Source organism: Lepidochelys kempii, chromosome 6 (genome assembly GCF_965140265.1).
Source record: "Lepidochelys kempii isolate rLepKem1 chromosome 6, rLepKem1.hap2, whole genome shotgun sequence".
NCBI lineage: Eukaryota > Metazoa > Chordata > Testudines > Cheloniidae > Lepidochelys > Lepidochelys kempii.
The window spans coordinates 39,487,911-39,510,861 of NC_133261.1; the positions used below are offsets into that span (position 1 = coordinate 39,487,911).

A 22,951-nucleotide genomic window follows, 5' to 3' on the forward strand; every position below is an offset into this window, starting at 1 on the left:
GTTACCTTGCATAATGACTTAGCCACTCCCAGTCTCTATTCAAGCCTAAGTTAATTGTATCCAATTTTCAAATGAATTCCAATTCAGCAGTCTCTTGCTGGAGTCTGGATTTGAAGTTTTTTCTGTTGTAATATCGCAACTTTCATGTCTGTAATCGCGTGACCAGAGACATTGAAGTGAAATGGCCCACCTTGATTATCATACACATTGTAAGGAGAGTGATCACTTTAGATAAGCTATTACCAACAGGAGAGTGGGTGTGTTGGGGGGGAGGGGGAGAAAACCTGGATTTGTGCTGGAAATGGCCCACCTTGATTATCATACACATTGTAAGGAGAGTGATCACTTTACATAAGCTATTACCAGCAGGAGAGTGGGGTGGAGGGAGAGAAAACCTTTTGTAGTGATAATCACCCATTTTTTCATGGTTTGTGTGTATAAAAACATCTTCTGTATTTTCCACAGTATACATCCGATGAAGTGAGCTGTAGCTCACGAAAGCCTATGCTCAAATAAATTGGTTAGTCTCTAAGGTGCCATAAGTACTCCTTTTCTTCTCCGAGAGTTATGCATTATTTTCCTTTCTCACTCTTAAGTGTAATGGTGTGTGTGTGTCTGTACGTACACATGATATTTTAGGTCATGTCTAAACTGTGGGGACTATATTGGCATAGCTACGGTACCATGTCTGTGCCAGCATAACCCTATAGTGTCAACTACATTGATAGAAGGGATTTTCCACTTGGGGTTATATCAGCATAGTTACTTTACTCAGGAGTGTGAAAAATCCACACTTCTGAGCAATGTAGTTATGTCAAAGTGATGGGATGGTCATATTACACAAGGTGGCAGAGCAGGATAAATTAGATTACTTAACCTGATGGGCTGCACCTGGGGGAGAGCCTGTGCTTGAAAAGTTGCTTGATGGATGGAGGCAGAGAAGGAACAGGTGGGGCTAGTATAAAGCTGGGAACTTGGCAGCAGAGCATGTAGCCACTCTCAGGACATTAGAGAGGGAAACCTGGGAGAGAGGATATATGAAAAGGTTCAGGGGAATGGCAGCAAGGTGTAAGATGGTGCAGACCTTGGCTGCTGATTAGAGGGTTCCTGAGCTGGAATCTGAAGTAGAAGGAGTGTCCAGGAGTGTCCAGGTCAGGGCAGTCTGCCATTTTTTATGTAGAGACTTTGATACCCCAGAAGGGGACGACTGTAGTGACCTGGCGAGGGAGCCAAACCATGAAGAGAGCACCCTGAGTCACAGAGAGAGAAGTGACAGAAGGGGCATCAGACCTGGTGAGCTAATCCCCAGGTGGGCTATTAGGAGGTGCTGGCACAGTGAGAGGGGCTTGTCAGTCTATCGAAATGTTAAGTATAGAGCAGGCCTCATCTAGACTGGTGAAATCCAGTGGTTAGGGAACATGGTAGGTGCAGCAGAAGTGACCTATATCGTCTAGCTGCTACCACAGTGCTGAAGCAGGGCGAGGGGGAAAGGATTGCAGGGACCAAGGGTCGGAAGGTGTTGGAACGGGTGGGCGGGGTTTTTTCCCGTGGGGTGAGAGAGGAGTGGCTTGCGTGGGGCAAAGCATGGGTAAGGGGCGGGAGGAGCGTGCAGGGCGGCAGGGGTTTGCACGGGCTGCACAGTGGGGAGAGGGGGTTGCACGGGGGGAGCGTGCAGGGCTGGAGGGGCTGCACAGTGGGGAGAGGGGGTTGCACGGGGGGAGGGGCTGCACAGTGGGGAGAGGGGGTTGCACGGGGGGAGGGGTTGCAGGGCTGGAGGGGCTGCCCTGGGGCGGAGCGGGGAGCGTGGGAAGAGTTTGCACGGGGTGGAGAGAGTGTGCAGGGCTGGAGCAGGTTGCACGGGGGCGGTAGCGGTGGGCAGGGGCTGGAGAGAGTGAGCCGGGCTGGAGGGGGTTGCACTGTTTGGGGGAGGGTGGGGGGGGGAGGCGGAGCGTGCAGGGCGGGACGCAGGAGGGGCTTGCACGGGCTGGGCAGACCGTGCCGGGGAGAGGACTCGGAGGTTGCAGCGGGGCGCAGCGGGAGTCAACGCGGGACCCGTCAGGCGGGGCCGGGGCCGGGGCCGGGGCCGGGAGCGCTGCCTGCCGCAGTCATGGAGCCGAGCGCGGTACGAGAGGGGCTGTGTCCGGCGGGCGGTGCAGCCCGGGCTCCGTGGCAGCCGCTCCCCGCCCCTCTGCAGCCCGGGGCGGGGCGGGGCGGGGCGGTTTGAGAAACTCCTGGGAGCGCCGTTAGCGCCAAGAGCATGGGGGGCGGGGCAGTGATGGAGGCTGGGCGGGGGGGGGGGGGGCGCGCTTGGTGTGTTTGCGGCTTGTGCGGCACCCGCAGGGTCGCAACATTTCCGAGGCCCCAGATCCTCGCAGCTCCGGGGGAGCTGCCCAGCCCCCCCACCTCCGTCCGAAGTCTGTGGCCATAATATTAACGTGCCCAGGGCCACTTTGTCTGTGTCTCTTGGAGGCTGGTGCACTTAAACCAGTGACTCTGAGTCAAGGCTGGTTTCAGAGCAGCAGCCGTGTCCGGCTGTATCCGCAAAAAGGAAAGGAGGACTTGTGGCACCTTAGAGACTAACACATTGATTTGAGCATGAGCTTTCAGCCGATGAAGGGAGCTACAATGTAGCTCAGGAAAGCTTATGCTCAAATCAGTGTGTTAGTCTCTAACGTGCCACACGTCCTCCTTTCCTTTCTGAGTCAAGGCTGTGTCCGATGTCATGTGCCTTTTGTTTTTGTTTTTGTAGGACCTGGACTTGCTGATTGCTGTGGTTGTCATTGCCCTGTCAGCCTTGCTGTTAGTTTTCAAGGCTAGGAGATCCCAGAGGAAGAGTGATCCCATTACATTACAGGAGCCACACACTAAGTATCCGTTGCCATTGATAAAGAAAGAGGTGACCAAACCCATTCAGTTCGTTTAGAATCCTGCCAAACTGCTCTGTGAAGATCACTTAGATTGTGCAGCCTACACTTTCTCAGGGAGGAAGCATGAATGACCAAAACAGGACTGGAGTTAGATCTGTGCTCTTACCCTGGCTCTGAAACTGGTTCATTGTGTGATCTTGAGCAGTTCAATAAGTCTTTTTTTTTTTTTTTGGTCTGTGCCCATATCTACAAAATGAAGACCCATAATGCTAAGTTATTTCTTAGGAGTGTTGTGAAGTTCGCATAGTCAGAGATGGACCCAAACACAGATCCACTCATCTCTGAAACTAAGAGTGGAGATTTTAAAATTTGAACTTGGATCCAAAGAGTTTCCCTGGTAATAATGGGCTAGCTCAGAACTCTGATATAAACATCCCTGAACTTTGGGATTTCCAATTATGAGTGCTGTGGTTTGAAGGTATGTCTATAATTAATGTTTGTAAAATGTTTTGAGGTTCTTGGATAGAAGGTTAAAAAAAGATTAATATTATTTTTTAATATTAAACAACCCCTTTAAAGTATCTCCATGTGTGTTCCAGTACAATTTTATCATCACCTTTGGTAATAAACTTTTTATATGGCATCTGGATCTTGTATCCTCCCTGTTCCTTGAGTGGGTTTACTTAGGACAGTAAGTATTCTCTGTCATTAAGTATTTAATGCTTTTGGGGAACATCTCATTTTCATAGCTGCTACTGGAAATGTCTTGGAATATTTTTTCTAGATGTTGCATAAATTCGGTTCCTAAAACGTAATGCATAAATTAGTGTTTACTAGTTACCCCTTCAAAAGAATAAATAATTGGATTAGTTTCTTTGAATGCACAGTTCCTAATCCAGAGGCATATCTTCCTTTTAATACACTTAGAATTTGCATTGGTGGGAAGTAGGAGTTATAGCCTTCCTTAATGTAATGTGTGCCTCTACATAAGGCATGCCAGTTTTGTCATAAATCAGGAAACATCAAAGGTACAATGAGCATGTATATTGATTAGAGAAAACCTAAAGATTTTTGTTGTAAGGCTGCAATTGTCACAATGTCCTTAATCAGGAAAAATTGCCTTCCTCTTCGCTTCTGAGAAGGGGAGAGGACTTCAAGAGTTAGTCCTTTATAAGCAGGCTTAGAAAAAGATGAACTGTTAAGATTTCACTGTCAAACCTGTTTCTGTTTTGCTGTTTGGATTTTGGCTTATACTTTAATGAACAGTAGTTTCACCAAAGCACATTGTGCTGTTTTCCAAATTCCGAGTGCTACTGTACTGTCTTGTTGAAACCACACTTATTATTCTCCATCTCTTTGCTTTCTGTCAGGAGATCAGCCACGATACCAGGAAATTCAGGTTTGGGCTTCCGTCGCCGGATCATGTATTAGGGCTACCTATAGGTAAATACTGAAACTCTTTCCTGTGATTATTTTTTTGGGGTAAATTTAGGATTTTTCCGTGATCATCATCATCTTCTTTTCTTTTTTTTTTAAGCATAGTGAATTTGGTGCTCAGGAAGTTGGGGTATTAAAAACTCCATTTAGAGGCAGCCATGGTGCTGGATTGTTGGACAAGCTCCCTCTCTTGTATAATACCATGCTACAAAAACCATAGATTAGCACCGACAAACAGGAGAAGGAACAGAGGCTGTGTGGATACCTATTAGGTTGGGAGCAGCAGCAAAAGCCAAATTACTATGCTTTCATTTTTTTTCATAAATCCCAAATATAGGTGTGAATAGGTTGACTCTTGTATGAACTGAGCCCTTCTCAAATATACAAGTGTAGTAGAAAGTCCTACAACTGTAGGTTATATGTGAAGACACAAATAGAGCCTGCAGCATCTTGTTCTAACCATGGGCCCAGCCACTTGACCAGAGAAAAGGAAATGTGATAGTAGGAATAGTTTGATAAAATTGTATCTGGCTGACTGGCTACTGACTGGCTGTCTAAACTGCAACAAAGCAGAAATCTTCTGTCCAGTAGAAATAGTGACTATTATATTAGTTTTTCAACAACAGGGATCTGGAATTATAGATTTATACATGGTATTGCTTTATTGGCATTCATTGGGAAGAGCCACAATGGGCAAAGTGTTTTTTCAATATCTGAGGTGGTCCTGGAATAAATGGGTAAGAGGCAGTGTAGTGGTAATGTCCAAGGTACGCAAACCAAAGAACAAAATAGCCATCATGACATAGTTCAGCAATTTATTTCATGGTTGTAAAAAGAATTTATACTATTGCTGTTCTCATCACATATATGGGGTGTGTGTGTATTTTGCATACTCCTGATGGTGTTATGATAACCATGGATTATGTAAATATACATATTGAAGGATATAGCATATATTCTCAACAATAGCATTTGATTAGACTTAGACTTCAATGTAGTGAAGAATGATTCTAGGGTTGTATGACTAGATGATGATACAACTTCTGTATCCCAACAGGATGTACCTATCATGGTTAGCTTCTAATGCTTTTATTGGAGTTATTGTATATGTTTAGATTCTTTATTTCCCATTCCATTCTTTTTGTTTTCTTTTTTCTCAGTCCTGAAAGAGATAATTAGATTGTAACTCTTTCTCCCTAGGCCAGCATGTTTACCTCTCTTCCAAAATCAATGGTAATCTTGTCATCCGGGCCTACACTCCAGTTTCCAGTGATGAAGTAAAAGGTTATGTTGACTTAATTATAAAGGTAAATATTAGCTGCCTTCATGGAGACAGATAATTTAATCTAACTGGACATGTTTACTATCCAAGTGTAGAAGGCGATGCTTGCCTTAGGAAGGAGAGGATTGGATTTAAGTGACATTTAAAGTGTTGCTGTCAAACACTGTAGTTTATGCCCCAAATTTGACCTTTCTTAATATATGGTGATGTGATGGCAAAAGTCCTCCAGGTTAGTATTTATTTTAAAGTGTATTTAGTGATCCTGGAAGGTGCTGGATATTAGATGTAGAGAGTGAAGCCTATTTTCCTATTGAATAGGTACAGCGGGGGACACTGCAAATTTCTCCCTACAGCTCCTACCAATGCCTGACATTTGAGAGGGATGTATTTTTGGTGCCTCATTCTTTAGGGATGAGAGGATGATTGTTACAAGGCTGCCAATTGTGATACCAGTTTTTATGATGTGATACCTGGCTGTAGGAATTTGAAACACCAGCTTATTTCACAATGTCCTTTAAATGATATAAATCTCGCTAGTAAATCTGCCATCACGACCCTGAGAGGGAGAAGAACACAATAGTCACTATTTCGGCACAGTATCCAATAAAATGGAGTCAGGAGCTCTTCCCTGTTACTTCTTCAGCAATGATTAACTAAGGACTCTGATACTTGGTAACTAAGGACTGTTCTTCCTAAAACTATGCTGCTGCCATTGATAGGGTTTACATGGAAGTAGAAAATAAGTGACAAGAGGTGCTTGCTAACTTCATCTTCACTAGAGAAATTCCACCACATCTCTCTAAGCTTTGGAAGTTGTTCAAATGAAATTATTATTTGGAGAATGCCATAAGCTCAGAGTGCTCTATAAAATGCATAGAAAGACAAAGGACCTGGTGGAGCTCTCATACTGGGATAAATTAAAATCTGTAGTTACACTAGTGTAAAATCCATGTGAAATCAGAATCAGGTGAAGGTTGCCTTCTCCAAGAGCTCAGATGGATAACCAATGTAGGGCTTTAAGGCTGGGGACCTAATTAGTGAAGAGTTCATTGTTGGAGTTGGTCAGGAATTTTTCAATGATACGTTTATCAGAAATGCTGATTAATTGAAACCAAAACTCATTGCAGGAGAAGATCAGGTTCAACAAAACTTTAGTTGGGAAAGCTTTCTCAAGACCAGGATTGAATTTTTTTGGGGGGAGGGAGGGGGGGTGTGTCTCTAGTTTTTTGTCAGAAAAAACTTTGAAAGGTCTCAGGGTAGTTTTGATGCAGAACAGGAAAACTTTGGAATTTAAAAAAATTTCATGGGACAGGAAGACTGTCTTCAGCCCACCTCTATTTATCATGGGAAGGCTTCAAAAAGAGGTGGGTTTAAAGGAGACATTTGGAGGAGGAGAGGGAGCATTTGGTTGCTGAAACTGGGCTGCTCAGAGTGCAGAGGGTAGAATAAAATAAGGTTTGACACTAGGATGGGGAGAAGGAGATAAAGGGAGGTGCAGAGGAATGAAGAAGTGTTCTGAAATGAAATGAGAGCAGAGATGGAAGCCAGGAAAGTGATGTGCAGGGCCATGAGAATGGATGAGGAGTCTGAATTTAATGAAGGCGAGAGGAAGCCCTTGAGAGGATTCTAGGTGCAGCAGGAGTGGAAGAAGAAAGGCTAGTCGGCATCTACTCCTGGCATGAGCCCGAGGCCCTTGTTTTCCACATTGAGACTCTTGTACAGAGTTCAGCTTTAAAAATGTGCTGAAATTGATTGTTATTGGACAGGATGGGTAGAGCAGTACATGGCATTGCTTTACTCTTATCTTGTGGAGAAGTATGTTACAGTCTGCACATCTATAACCTGCTCATTGAGAATCTGCCTTGCACGTTCCCCAAACCATCTCTGTATGCTAAAACAACCTCTGATTGTTTTCTCCTTTATTTCCTTTCTGATGCTTGCATAATTGAACAATAGACTTGAAGTTCTTTGCATACATGGTGCCGTGTCATGAAAGAATGTTGCATTTTCTGATTCAATGTTAGAATCCTGGAAGATTTTGAGTAGGAGTGTTCATAGTTTCCTTTGCTGGAACCTTTCAAGCTAGTGTGGATTGCAGAGTGCACTGTGGTTAGGTCCCTGGACTCCTGAGTTCTTCCAATCCCCATTCTAATGCTGACTCTCTGTTTGTCTTTGGGCAAGCCGCTTTCTTCTTCAGTTTCTCCTTTGTTTCTGGGTTTCACTCTTGTTCCTGATCCCTCATGTTCCATGTGTTGTGAGGATTTGTTAGTGGTTTAACGTTTGTAAAGCGTTTTCAAGGTGAAAGGGAGAATTTAAGGTAATATTCATCACTGCACTTTATGGTGGAGCCCTTTTGAATGCTATGAAGCGAAAAAAGGACCTCCTGCCATTTTCTGGAGGGAGATTAGCGATGGAGGTGACTTGAGGCTGGCGTTGCAGAGGTACAGGGAGATAAATGCAGTGCATAGAGTCTGCACGGACATTTCCATTAACCACACTGCCTGCTATGGATGGAAAAGCAGCAGCTGCATGAAGCAGCAGTTTTCTCACTGCACTGTGGTGGTTTCCACTTACAGTGCGCAAATGAATACTGAGAGCAAGGGATTTCCTGGGTCTCATTTCAGGTGTCCAGTGTTCTATGCAAGGTGTTTTTGAGACGACACTATTGCCATCTGATAGCTAAATGGTCAAAACACTAACAGTTGCTGTGTTTCTTCAGGTCTACTACAAAAATGTCCATCCCAAATTCCCTGAAGGTGGGAAGATGTCCCAGTACTTAGACAGCATGACTGTTGGGGATACCATTGACTTCAGAGGGCCAAACGGGCTCCTTGTATACAAGGGGACAGGTACGGTGATGTTAAAATGGAGGGAGGGGGAATCTAGTTATTTTCAAAGGCAATTTAAATCTTGAGGGCTTTCCAGATTGGGACACTGCTTTCTTTTGAAATGAGCCCCAAAGTTCTCCTATGGGAGTTCTCTCCCAATGTTCTTGACTCATGCCTGTTGTAGCATGACCATGCTGGGGAATGAGAGCATTGTACTGGTCTGAGAATGTGACTGTTCAAACACTTGCCCTCCTGTAAAGGGTATTTAAATCCACTCTATTGATACATTCATATTGTTTTGTATCACCGATAAACTTGTATTTGAAGTAGCTGAGAGTATTTTAATCTTTGTGCGAGATGCTCAGGCTGCAAATCTTAAAGTGTTCCTCTGGGAAGCACATCATTTCTGCTCTGTAACTCCCTGGCTATAAGCCAGCTTGCCCTGTTTTAAAACAGGCTTGTCTTGGATAAGGATCTTTCTGTGTGGGAGGGATCGATGTGTTGAGGGACTCTCACATAAGATGGTTGTAAAAGAGTATAAGGGATTTTGCCCTGATCTTGATTGACTGGGAGTGTACACCTAAAACTCCCATATACTTCAGTGGCAGCTCCAGGTACTTAGCACTTGTCAGGATCAGGCCCTTTATTAGGAATAAAGTACAAATGAGTCTTATTTTTTGGATGGAATCGATAAGCTACATAAGTTACAAATACACACACTTTTCTGTTGCACTTCGATTGCTATAGACAACAGGAACTCTGTAGCATTGGTTACAAATCTGTTAATTGATTATCAGAGCATGAATTTGGTCATGAGGCTTTCTGTTTGATTCTTAGAGATATGTAGCCTCTGAATTGAGTTACAAGCTGTGTCTTATTTTTTGATTACCCCAAAGCAGCGGCATCCTCTGGTGTACAAAAGAAGTTATGTAGTTCTTTTGATCCCTGCATGCTAGGGGTCAAGGTCACATGGCCTTTAGTGTCAATGCCAAGGGTTTAATTGGAGTCTTGTTAGCTATCTGGGTATCTAGAGATGAATAAATTACTGTAATAAAAAGGGTCTGATCTGACTGTGCAGCACACTAATATATTTAATTGCTGTATTCATTGCAGGGTCTCTTGGCTTAACACTTTTGGTCTGTTAATGTTTTAGTGCAAGTCCCATGATGCAAAGGGATCATAAAGATGACTTAATTAGCCTCTTGGGTGACAGTCATTGCTATTCCCAGCTCTCAGTGTAGGGTGAGTGACCACTGTGCTCCAGCAATCCACAGCTGCAGGATGACCTTTTGGTGCAGCTAGATGCAGTTCTTCAGAGGTGCCTCAAGGTTATTCTAAATTATGCTTGTAGCTAAACTAGTCCTTGGCCAGCAGTAAGATTGGAGATTACAAGGGGGCATAAAGCCACTTTTACCATTTCCACCTTGGCCTGTGCTGAGCACAGTTTGGCTGGATCTGAAGATCTGTCCCCATGTATCAGGTTGCCAACTCCAACAATTGGACTTCCACAGCAGTTGTATCCCTTAAGAACATAAGGACAAAAAACAGCCATACTGGGTCAGACCAAAGGTCCATCTAGTCCAATATCCTTTCTTTCTCCAGTGGCCAATGCCAGGTGCTTCAGAGGGACTGAACAGAGAAGACAGTCACAGAGTGATCCATCCCCATGTTGTCCACTCGCAGCTTCTGGTGGTCAGAGGCTAGGAACACCCACATCATGGAGCTGCATCCCTGACAATTCTTGCTAATAGCCATTGATGGACCTATCCTCCATGAACTCACTTTATTCCTTTTTTGAGCTCCATTATAGTTTTGGCCTTCACCTTTGCCTATCCCCTGGCAACGAGTTCCACAGATTGACTGTGTGTTCAGTGAAGAAGTACTTCCTGATGTTTGTTTTAAACCTGCTGCCTATTAATTTTATTGGGTTACCCCTGGTTCTTGTGTCACGTGAAGGAATAAATAACACTTCCTTATTCTCTTTCTCCATACTGTTCATCGTACGTGTTGTCTCTTTCCAAGCGTAAAAGTCCCAGTCTTTTTAATCTGTCCTCATATGGAAGCTGTCCCATACCCTTAATCATTTTTGTTGCCTTTCTCTATACCTTTTCCAATTCTATATATTTTTTGAGATGAGGTGACCAGAACTGCAAGCAGGATTCAAGGTGTAGGCATACCATGGATTTATATAGTGGTATTCGCAAAAAGAAAAGGAGTACTTGTGGCACCTTAGAGACTAACCAATTTATTTGAGCATGAGCTTTCGTGAGCTACGTGCATCCGATGAAGTGAGCTGTAGCTCACGAAAGCTCATGCTCAAATAAATTGGTTAGTCTCTAAGGTGCCACAAGTACTCCTTTTCTTTTTGCGAATACAGACTAACACGGCTGTTACTCTGAAACCTATAGTGGTATTATATTTTCTGTCTTATCTATCCCTTTCACAGTGGTTCCTAACATTTGCTTTTTTGACTGCTGTTGCACATTGAGCAGATGTTTTCAGAGAACTATTCACAATAGCAACAGCTAATTTAGAGCCCATCGTTTTGTATGTATAGTTGGAATTATGTTTTCCAATGTGCGTTACTTTTCATTTATCAACACTGAATTTCATCTGCCATTTTGTTGCCTAGTCACCCAGTTTTGTGAGATCCCTTTTTAACTCTTTGCAGTCTGCTTTAAACTTAACGTTGAGTAATTTTGTATTGTCAGCAAATTTTGCCACCTTGCTGTTTACCCCTTTTTCCAAATCAGTTATGAATATGTTGAATAGTATTGGTCGCCGAACGTATCGCTGGGGGACACCACTATTTACCTTTCTCTGTTCTGAAAACTAACCATTTATTCCCCCTTTGTTTTCTGTCTTTTGTCTTTCTTTTACCCCGTGACTGCTTACTTTGCTTAAGAGCCTTTGGTGCGAAGCCTTGTCAAAGATTTTCAAAAGTCTCAGTACACTACATACATTGGATCAACCTTGTCCTCATGTTTGTTGATCCTCTCAAAGAATTTTGATAGACTTGTGAGGCATGATTTCCCTTTACAAAAGCTGTGTTGACTCTTCTCCAACAAATTGTGTTCATCTGTGTGTCTGATAATTCTGTTCTTTGCTACAGTTTCAATCAATTTGCCAGGTACTGAAGTTAGGTTTACCGGCCTGTAATTGTCATGATTGCCTCCAGAGCCTTTTTAAAAAATTGGTGTCACATTAGCTATCCAGGAGTCATCTGGTACAGAAATTGATTTAAGTGATAGGTTACATACCACAGTTAGTAGTTCTGCAGTTTCATATTTGAGTTCCTTTGGAACTCTTGGTTGAATACCATCTGGGGTCCTGGTGACTTATTACTGTTTAATTTATAAGTTTGTTCTATTATACTTTATTAATTTAAGTACCTGTAAGTTCTGAATATTTCTTCCAGGTAACTTTGCTATCAAGCCTGACAAGAAGTCTGAAGCACAGAGAAAGTTTGTAAAGCATCTTGGGATGATAGCTGGAGGAACAGGTGAAACTGTTGCACTGAGGGCAGCAACCTCATGAGAGAGCAAATAGAGGTTTAGAGGGTTGTGATGATTATCGAGACATTTTCTGTTTAATTTATTTTGTGACTGAAGGTTCTCTCCATTACCAATTGAATCTGTTGCCTAACAGTGCTCGCATCGATACATGGATGTAATATTTCAACATTCCATTTGGTTAAAATTAACATCTATGTATTTATGTACTGAACATTGTGGATTTCCTTTCCTTTATATGAAGATACTCAGGGCGGGGACTGTTTTCTCCTATTTTTACAGTCCTTGGACAATAGGCTCCTGATTCTGATAGCGGATGTGGGGCACTGACACAGTATTAATAATCATCATAATACAGAGAAAGAGAGATGTGGTCTGAGCTCAGGCCTATGAGCCAGGAACACATGTTTTGTCCTGGCTCTTAAACTGATTCATTATGTGATCTTGGGCAAGTCACTTAACCTCTCTGAGTCTGTGTCAGCCTCTGTACAATCAGGTTATAATATTTACTTTACCTATCCTACCAGAGTGTTTATTATTTAATGATAATAAAGCACTAGGTAAAGTGTTACTTTGTAGCTTTTTTGAGTAAAAAGAAGAAACTTTACAGCTGACATGGATCTGAAATTGGGATATTATGGGCCTGATCTTGTGGCTTCATGCAGACAATACTTCCACTGACGTCAGCTTGCCATACTGCCTGATAATGCAGCCTTCATGTGAGCTAAAAGGAAAAGCTCATCTATAATTGTCTTTTGTTTTGAATAGGAATAACTCCGATGTTGCAGCTGATCCGTCACATCACAAAGGATCCTAATGATGATACAAAGTGTTACCTCCTTTTTGCTAATCAGGTAAATATATTGGGTCATTTGTTTGCCCTCTTTTTTTACCCCAGGGACACCATTAAGAGGACTTTGAACTGGTGATACTGTTGTGATATTTAATTTGGAAAAATTACTTCCCTGAATCACAAGATTTTTCTCTTGATCTGTATTATGCATACGTACCACACAGTTATATTAAAGCATGTAGTCCTAGTCCACATACTTCACATGCAGAACTCCCTTTGATTATCAAGGCTGCTATGTGATTTGACATGGTTTATTTAAAAATGATCTATATAAGAAGTTACAAGAGATATTACAGGTTATTGCATCTGTTCTCAGACACTGTCCTGGGTTTGGTTTCTTTTGTTCTTAAACCAACAAAAAGGAAAAAATATCCCCAAGAAATCATATTAGTACAACATACAAAATGTTTGTGCATGTAAAACTGCCAGAAGCCCCGAACTCCTGAACTGAAGATTGTGGGTGAAATCCTGACTCCATTGATTTCAGGGAGGCCAGAAGTTCACTCCCTGTTCTTAACTCTCACTGTTATACCGAGGCACTGCCATGTTTGTAATATGCAAAAAAAACCTTACTGGTGGGGAGACCAAGACAAATCAGAGTTTTAACCTTGATTCTGAATTTCCTGGCATTTGGCTGTTTAACTATTTAACACTAGTATCAGCTAGGTTGCTGTTAAATCTGATTTGTTTTTACTATTAATCTGGATTTACAGTGAAGAAAATTATAAACTACCATATGCTTAAGAAAAATTCAGTTTGTCTACTGACTGTTGATAAATGAGAAACTCTGATTCCTGCCTGCTGAAAACGAAGTAAGTGCCATGTTAGTCCATGTTACTGTGTGCACTGATATGGTCTGGTGACAAACAATTCCCCCCCCACCTTTTATTTTTTTTAAACAGACTGAAAAAGACATATTACTGAGAGCTGAGCTGGAAGAGGTAGCCAAGAATCACCCTGATCAATTTAAGGTGCAGTATACATTGGACAGACCTCCTCATGGTAAGTTACTGGTGTTCGAAGGAAGATTTTCTTCTGCCCTCTTTTCTGTATACAAGCCACAGGTTTAATCCTTCCTACTAATGGATATTGCTACAATATCCAAACATCCATTCCTATGGTATCTGAGCACTCCTAGCGAACTTACTAGTATCTGATAACTTTACCAAAGCAGGGAGCTGTTCTGTAAACCTTAGAAAACAGGAACTAATAATTAACTTCCATTGAATGATGCAACCGTTACCTGCGGACCTTTGGATAGTGAAATGTTTGTCATGGTACTGGTAGGGTAAAGTGTCAGTTTCTTGGACTTTTCAGCAAAATACACAACTCTGCTTTGTCTAGTCTCCCTCCTCATTTCATCAGCAGAATGATGTTACCTTGGCATCCTGTCTGCTTAGTACTTGCTATGGGCACAACAGGCAAATGTACAAGTGCCACTTACAGTAGATCAGTTTCAAATAGGGTGCAGTTGCACAATACAAAGATAAAGAATCAGTTGTGGGTTTCTATGTAGTACTGTATTGGGATGGAAAACAAAAAGCTAGAGCTCTACTATATCTAGCTCACAAAACACACAGCCAAATGAATGGCTGGTGTAAGTGATCACAACTATGTCTACACGTAAAGCAGCCTGGGTAGAATAAGCAGTGTAGATGATGAAGCACTGTTTAAGTGAGTAAAGACATGCCAGAACCTTAGGGTATATACCCTACACGGCTTTCTACATGCCCAAGCAGTGCCTCTCATGTCAGTATCCCACTGCTGGAGCTTTTCCCCAGGGCAGGGGAGAGGCAGCAAGGAGAGGGGCAGCTTCTCGCTGGTGGAGCCTTTCCCTGCTGTGTGTAGGTAGATGCCGCAGTGTGAAGCAGCCTGCTTATTGCGTGCCCTAGACAAGGTTGTACTTACAACAGTGGAGGATGTAGTCCAGGGTTTTGATCCTACCCTTGTCAAGTGCTTGCTTACAGTAATGTGGTATAAATGCTGAATCTATCGGGATATTTGTCTGTGTGTGTGTATGTGTGTGTGGCTGGTGTCACGTTGAGGGGCAGGATGGGGACCTTTAGTGTGAATATATGTTTGAATTGTTGTAAGGTATTAATGGTATCCCTTGTTGTTTGTTTCAGACTGGAAGTATAGCTCTGGCTTCATTACTGCAGACATGATTAAAGCATACCTCCCTCCTCCAGGCAGAGATACTCTTATTCTGATGTGTGGGCCTCCACCTATGATTCAGTTTGCGTGTCAGCCCAATCTGGAAAAACTTGGTTATCTCAGAGATAACACATTCGCTTATTAACACTGATGCAATGCAGTAATAATCCGTTGTGCTACAGCACTTTTAGAACAATGTAAGTTGATTGCAATTTTGTAGTCCTAATTAAAGGTTTTATTGAATAGTTGAGTAATTTTGTTCTGTCTCTACATTACCTTGAATGTTTTTAATCCTGAGAGCTTGAGTAATAGTCTTTAAATGTTTTCTGCTATGCATCTCCATGTCTTATTGCTTATCTGGCTAGCTATAATATGGAGAGGGTGTTAATATACAAAGTTAAAGGCCACATGACTCTAGCTACCTGAAATTGAGTTGCCCTGAAATGTTCTGACTTTATTGCTATAATGAAATAAAATTTGTATCCACAATGCGGGGGGGAAAGATCAGTTTATTTTATTTATTATATACTTGGGTATAGCACTGACATTCAGCAGCCTACAATGGTCCTAAATTCTGAACCTATTTCCTAACTTATGCAAGGTTTGTGTGATAAGACTCTACATGTAATCTATTCATTACAATGTGAATAAATTAATTTCTTTCCTGTATGAAAGAGGGGATAAAGAATATTTCTTAGGAATGTGCTGCCATAAAACAGCAAAGTAGATTAAGGAATCTGGTCATGGGAAGAAATTGCAGTAGCTCACGGACAGTGAAAGTGCATGAAGAGATTCTCATACTGTTTTGTTAAAATTCTCATTTCAGAGTAAAATTTTATCTGAAATTTAATTTAGGGGATTCAATATTAACCTTCATGCTGAGTGAGTCACTGAATGCTATTCAGGTATATATTTGTTTGCCAGCACTTAGATTTCTGCTGTACAAAGAGGATTTGATTGACAGTCACTGAAAACTGCATTGCTGCCTTAAGTTGGACTGAACTTCAATATAAGTATCTACTGTTGTTTATACGTACTTACGAAATACAGTTCTCTCCATGAAGTACATGTGCTCTGAGCAGTTTCAGAAGTGTCTCACCCAAAAGAAAGTGGTACTTCCACACATAAGGTACATGACTCATTCTATACACCCTTAAACTTCACTGTTTTTACTCTCTCTTCACAAACACTTTTCAGTTTGTGACTGTGCACCGCTCTGTGTTCACCATCTCAGGGCTGGTTTGTACTGTCTTGTGCCTTAAACTTGGAAAGTGTGGGGCAGGGATCCTGTTTTTAATCTGTCTGATTGGAAATTTACCCAGTAGCACTTAATATTTTTAATCAGATGTTTGGGACTAATAAAATTTGCTCTTTGTTACCTCACTGATTAAGTCTACTCAGACCCACTATCCCAATAACAGTTATAGCAGACAGAGATCAAAATGCTTCAGGCTTGTAGGCCAGCCCTCTTAAAAGTTGTGGTGATCCCAGTGCCACTGTGGACTGAGCCCTTTAATACCATTTCGTTTTGGAGAGTCATAATCAGGGCCCTTTGTAAAATTTTCTTTGCTTAAGTTTTTGCCATATTATTTTCAAGAATGTGTGGGGTTATGGATTCCAGGCAACCTGGGTCGCACCTCCTTTGCTGTTATCTAGGCCAGTTGTTCTCAACCAGGGGTACGCAGAGGTCTTCCAACAGGTACATCAACTAATCTAAATATTTGTTTAGTTTTAGTTCAGGCTACACGAAAAGCACTAGCAAAGTCAGTATAAACTGAAATTTTATAGAGTCAATGACTTGTTTATACTGCTCTATATACTATACCCTGAAATGTAAGTATGTATGATATTTATATTCCAACTGACTTAATTTTATGATTGTGGTATAAATGACAAAATTAAGCAATGTTTCAGTAATAGTGGTGAAACTTGGGGGAACATAAGACAAATGAGACTCCTGAAAGGTTGAGAGACACTGGGCTAGGCAGTGCAGCTCAGAACCATCTTCTTCCCTGGGAAGTGGCAAGCATATAGCTGGCTTTAACTGGTGCACTGTTCACTGCCTGCACTATGGCTTCCCTCATTCACTGGCTGCAAGCTGGACTGCAGAGGTGAAATCCTGGCCCCACTGATGTCCGTGGCAAAACTTCAATAGACTTTTCTGAGGCTAGGATTTTGTCCCAGAGGAGATTTACTTGCCAAGAGAACCTCTTAGTGTGTCTTCTCTTAAGTCTCTTTTGAACCTGTGAATTTTTCCCTCTTGTCCATTCTCCATCTGTTTATTTTTAGAAAAAAATGCTTATTTCTTCTTCAACACTGCATATTTACAAAAAGAAAAGGAGGACTTGTGGCACCTTAGAGACTAACCAATTTATTTGAGCATAAGCTTTTGTGAGCTACAGCTCACGTCATCGGATGCATTCAGTGGAAAATATAGTGAGGAGATTTATATACACACAGAACATGAAAAAATGGGTGTTTATCATACACACTGTAAGGAGAGTGATCACTTAAGATGAGCTATTACCAGCAGGAGAGTGGGGGGGGAGAACCACTCTCCTGCTGGTAATAGCTCATCTTAAGTGATCACTCTCCTTACAGTGTGTATGATAAACACCCATTTTTTCATGTTCTGTGTGTATATAAATCTCCTCACTATATTTTCCACTGAATGCATCCGATGACGTGAGCTGTAGCTCACGAAAGCTTATGCTCAATTGGTTAGTCTCTAAGGTGCCACAAGTCCTCCTTTTCTTTTTGCGAATACAGACTAACACGGCTGCTACTCTGAAAATTGCATATTTATTCATTGTGATGATAATTTTAAAATGTTACCAAGTAATTGCTATAAGTATTATAAAGCTAAATGATAACACTTAAAGGATTCTTATTCATTCTGAGGGTGAAGTTTATAAGCTTTAAGAAATGCTTAAATATATTTTGACACTGAGCTGTTACAGAGCATTTTTCCATCTATAGATTTTTTTCTCAAAGTGGGTATGCTCATTGAATAGACAGAGAAACACAGAGGTTAACTGAAATACCCAAGCATATAGCAAGTGACTGGCAGAAATGGGAATAGAACCCAGGTATTCTGACTCCATTGGTATTCTAGCCCCATTGCCTCTCTGGGTATGATACAAGGTACTCTTCTTAACTATTCATTTACCCCCATTTGCTCTTCAACAAACTTTAAAATTCCCCAGCTGCCCAGGCATATATAAAATGTACTATACAGAGTCAACATGGAATATAGACAAACATACAGCATTTATTTATTACAGTATGATTGCCCAAAGGTCAGTGTTTGTATTTTGTGAACTTTTCACTTTTATTTTATATATCAAATAAGATACTCTAGTATTCAAATATAAGTTAACAGAACACTTAAGTTCACAACCCAACACACTGGAACTGGATTTTTAAAAATAATACTTACAGTATGGCCTGCTTGAAACATCTTAGGGTGCAAAACTACCCTTCTCTGCTCTGTCAGTGTACATTGAGTCAACATTTGTACAAAACAAACACAGTTAATTACACATTCACAGGCAAATTCATCTAAGGTGCACAGAGTACACTAAAATGATAACCATGTGTTCAAACAGACACCAGGGAGAAATATCAAAAGTATTCATTAAAAACCTAACTCTGATCCCTGTTAAGTGAATGGGACTTTTGAAAATGCCAGCCTCTATCATAAACAATTCTACTGGCTCCATACATTAAAGTTCATTTTGCACAATAGGCGTAGTGGAAATTAGCTGTTAATTTCTAACAGGAGAGAGATTTATACACAAACTTGTTAACTAGTCTTTAGGAGAAGTCAGTTCTATGACTGCAGTTCATGTCTCATTTCCCCATTTGCGTCACACTTTGAAGTTTGTGCAGTAAGGGCTAGATTGGGCCATAACTTTACTCAGTGAGTAATGCCTTGCTCTTTAACTAGTCCTATGAATAAGGGTCACCCCTTACTCATTCTGAATAGCACTTAAGTGAAAACAGCCCGACTTTAAGCTCTTTTGAAAGAGGCATGTCTGGCATTGACATACCCTGAGAAATCTTTCCAAACATGGTTTAGCATCAGAACACACAAAATTAAACCTCATTGCAACCAAAAGGGATGAGATCTAACCAGTAACCCACCCTCTGAAAGTGTTTAATTCAAGCCCATTATATCTTCCAAAATCAAATATCTTTGTTTCACAACCCTGTCAAGACTGTTTTTGGAATTGCCCAGTACAAAATAGCCTACTAGTACTGTGGTAGTGAACATGTGTGTGGGGAGTCATTACTGCAGCCCTACTCCTGGGGGACGCCTGTTGAGGCCCATACAGCCCTGTCAGTCTACCTGGCTGACAGCTGAAGAGAAACCTTAAGGTAGAAGGGATGGAAGGTGGCTTTGCAGGCATAACTTCTAGCTTTTATGTGCAGCAAGCAGGACTGCCAGTTACCTCTAGCTCCATGGGCAGCCTGCACTGTTTTGGTATATCTGCACTGGAGCTTGTAGGTGTAACTTCCTGTTTGAGGAGAGGATACCAAGATGGGAGGGGTTGCAGTTTGGAGGACAGTATTAGAATTCAAAATGATATTGACAACCTGGAGAAATGGTTTTGAAAGGCATTTATGAAATGCCTTATTTATGAAATAAAGACAAGTGCAAATTACTACTCTTAAGAAGGAATAATCAGTTGCACAAATACAAATGGGAAAGAACTGCCTAGGAAGGAATACTGCAGAAAAGGATCTGGGGATTTAGAGTGGATCACTATGGGTCAACAATATACTACTGTTTCAAAAAAAGCAAATATTATTCTGGGATGTATTAGCTGGAGTGTCATAAACAAGACAAGAGAAGTAATTCCTTCTTCTCTACTCAGCACTGATAAGCCTCAACTGGAGTATTGTGTCCAGTTCTGGGTACTGTACTCTAGGAAAGATGTGGACAAATTGGAGAAAGTCCAGAGGAGAGCAACAAAAGCGATTAAAGGTCTAAGAAACATGACCTAAGAGGAAAAACTGAAAAAAACGGGAGAAGACTGATGAGAAACATAAGTCTTCAAATACATAAAAAGTTGTTAAAATTGTTGTCCTTACTACTGAGGACACGTCAAAAAGCAATGGGCTTAACTGAAACAAAGGAGATTTAGGTTAGACATGAGAAACTTCCTAACTGTAAGGTTCTGTAAGAATAGGAACAAAGTATCTGGGGAGGTTGTGGAATCTGTCTAACCTGTTCTTAAAAACCTCCAATGACAAACACCTGTCAGGGATGGTCTAGCTAATATTTAGTCCTGCCCCAGTGCAGGGGACAGGACTAGATGACTTATCAAGTTTCCTTCCAGTCTTATATTTCTGTGATTCTATATCTGACTGATAATCAGGTCTCCAGAAAAGAACTGCACCACTATATTTATATCCTATTGGAGATCATAAAACATTCATCATTTGCTTTTCCTTAGATGTATACGCAAGGGAGAGTCACAGTCTCTTGCTATATTTCATCATTTAATATCTTTAATTTCTTTTGGAGCAGAACACTTCTGGATTTATTGCAACATATCTTGAGACGTAGCTCAAGTTTCTCTCTCAGCTATGCTAGCATGATGCCACGAAAATCTGCAGAGCGGATTTGGCCAATCTATACTAAGCAATAAGCTATACTAACACCAGCGCTGCAGCCCTACCTAGCATTTCCTAACTAGTGACCTTTGCATGTTATGTTGGCTGTAGTTTGCTAGAGTTATATTAGGGTAGTGCTTTACATTAAGCACGTATAGGAGACTGGAATGAAGAGAGAACAGTTAAGGGAAAAGTATAACAGCAGGTACTCTCTTAAAAAAACAAGTATCAGTCTGGATCTGTAAAAGCAGCAAAGAGTCCTGTGGCACCTTATAGACTAACAGACGTATTGGAGCATAAGCTTTTGTGGGTAAATACCCACTTCGTCAGATGCATGGAGTGGAAATTTCCAGAGGCAGGTATAAATATGCAAGCAAGAATCAGGCTAGGGATAATGAGGTTAGTTCAATCAGGGAGGATGAGGCCCTCTTCTAGCAGTTGGTGTGAACACCAAGGGAGGAGAAACTGCTTGTGTAGTTGGCTAGCCAGTCACAGTCTTTGTTTAAGCCTGAGCTGATGGTGCCAAATTTGCAAATGAACGGAAGCTCAGCAGTTTCTCTTTGAAATCTGGTCCTGAAATTTTTTTGCTGCAGGATGGCTACCTTTAAATCTGCTAGTGTGTGTCTAGGGAGATTGAAGTGTTCTCCTACAGGTTTTTGTATATTGCCATTCCTAATATCTGATTTGTGTCCATTTATCCTTTTATGTAGGGACTGTCCAGTTTGGCCAATGTACACAGCAGAGGGGCATTGCTGGCACATGATGGCATATTATATTGGTGGACGTGCAGGTGAATGAACCGGTGATGGTGTGGCTGATCTGGTTAGGTCCTGTGATGGTGTCGCTGGTGTAGATATGTGGGCAAGTTGGCATCGAGGTTTGTTGCATGGATTGGTTCCTGAGTTACTATGGTGCAGTGTGTCACTGCTGGTGAGAATATGCTTCAGGTTGGCGGGTTGTCTGTGGGCGAGGACTGGCCTGCCTCCCAAGGCCTGTGAAAGTGAGGGATCGTTATCCAGGATGGGTTGTAGATCACTGATGATACGTTGGAGAGGTTTTAACTGAGGACTGTATGTGATGGCCAGTGGAGTGCTGTTGGTTTCTTTATTGGGCTTGTCTCGCAGCAGGAGGCTTCTGGGTACACATCGGGATCTGTTTCCTTATTTCCTTATGCGGGTATCGTAGTTTTGAGAATGCGTGGTGAAGATCTTGTTGGTGTTGGTCTCTGAGGGGTTCGAGCAAATGTGGTTGTACCTCAGCGCTTGGCTGTAGACAATGGATCGTGTGGTGTGTCCGGAATGGAAGCTGGAGGCACGAAGGTAGGCATAGCGGTCGGTGGGTTTTCGGTATAGGGTGGTGTTAACGTGACCGTCGCTTATTTGCACCGGGGTGTCTAGGAAGTGGACCTCCCGTGTAGATTAGTCCAGGCTGAGGTTGATGGTGGGGTGGAAGCTGTTGAAATTGTGGTGGAATTCTTCCAGGGTTTCCTTCCCATGGGTCCAGATGATGATGATGTCATCAGTGTAATGTAGGTAGAGAAGGGGCGTGAGTGGATGAGAGCATTGTTCCAGGTCAGCCATAAAAACACTGGCATATTGTGGTGCCCATAGCGGTGCCACTGGTCTGGAGGAATATATTGTCACCAAATTTGAAATTATTGTCCGTGAGGATAAAGTCACAGAGTTCAGCAACCAGTTGTGCTGTGGCATCATCAGGGATACTGTTCCTGACAGCTTGTATTCCATCTTGGGATGTTTGTGTAGAGAGCCTCTACATCCATGGGGGCTAGGATGGTGTTTTCTGGAAGATCACCAATGCATTGTAGTTTTCTCAGGAAATCAGTGGTGTCACGAAGATAGCTGGGAGTGCTGGTAGCGTACGGTCCGAGTAGAGAGTCCACATATCCAGACTTCAGTGAGAGGGCCAATGCCCGAGATGATACAGTGTCCAGGATTTCCAGGTTTGTGGATCTTGGGTAGTAGATACCCTTAGAGTCCCGACCGGGGTTATTTTATGTTGATTTGTTCCTGTGTTAGTGTAGGGAGTGTCCTGAGTAGATTGTGCAGTTTCTTAGTGTATTCCTCAATGGGATCTGAGGAAAGTGGCCTGTAGAATTTGGTATTGGAGAGTTATCTGGCAGCCTCCTTTTGGTAGTCAGACCTGTTCATGATGACAACAGCACCTCCTTTATCAGCTTCTTCAAGTATAATGTCAGGGTTGTTTCTGAGGCTGTGGGTGGCATTGCATTCTGCATGTCTTAGGTTATGAGGCAAGTGATGTTTTTCCACAATTTCTGCCTGTGCACGTTGGCGGAAGCATTCTATGTATAGGTCCAGACTGTCATTTTGACCCTCAGGAGTCCGTGGGAGGGTATCTGTGTATCAGTGCGCTGTTCC

At 42.0% G+C, this 22,951-nt stretch overlaps 1 protein-coding gene across 4 annotated transcripts in view; it reads left to right on the forward strand.

The window, feature by feature from the left end:
- CYB5R2 (cytochrome b5 reductase 2) overlaps nucleotides 1-22,951 on the forward strand; it is a 35,263-nt gene that overhangs the window by 6,360 nt on the left and 5,952 nt on the right. For 2 of the 4 annotated variants that reach the window (XR_012159359.1, XR_012159358.1), the window contains exons 3-11: nucleotides 2,750-2,896; nucleotides 4,238-4,310; nucleotides 5,505-5,611; nucleotides 8,306-8,435; nucleotides 11,833-11,916; nucleotides 12,695-12,780; nucleotides 13,682-13,781; nucleotides 14,906-15,130; nucleotides 15,858-16,062. Coding sequence is in view for 1 of the 4 variants with exons in the window: in XM_073347690.1 (XP_073203791.1) it covers nucleotides 2,750-2,896; nucleotides 4,238-4,310; nucleotides 5,505-5,611; nucleotides 8,306-8,435; nucleotides 11,833-11,916; nucleotides 12,695-12,780; nucleotides 13,682-13,781; nucleotides 14,906-15,078 (900 nt within the window). In the remaining 3 variants the exon portion in view is untranslated. Of the gene's footprint in view, nucleotides 1-1,987; nucleotides 2,123-2,749; nucleotides 2,897-4,237; nucleotides 4,311-5,504; nucleotides 5,612-8,305; nucleotides 8,436-11,832; nucleotides 11,917-12,694; nucleotides 12,781-13,681; nucleotides 13,782-14,905; nucleotides 15,439-15,857; nucleotides 16,063-22,951 lie in introns of those variants that run through there. The other 2 variants (XR_012159360.1, XM_073347690.1) reach the window with 2 other exon arrangements.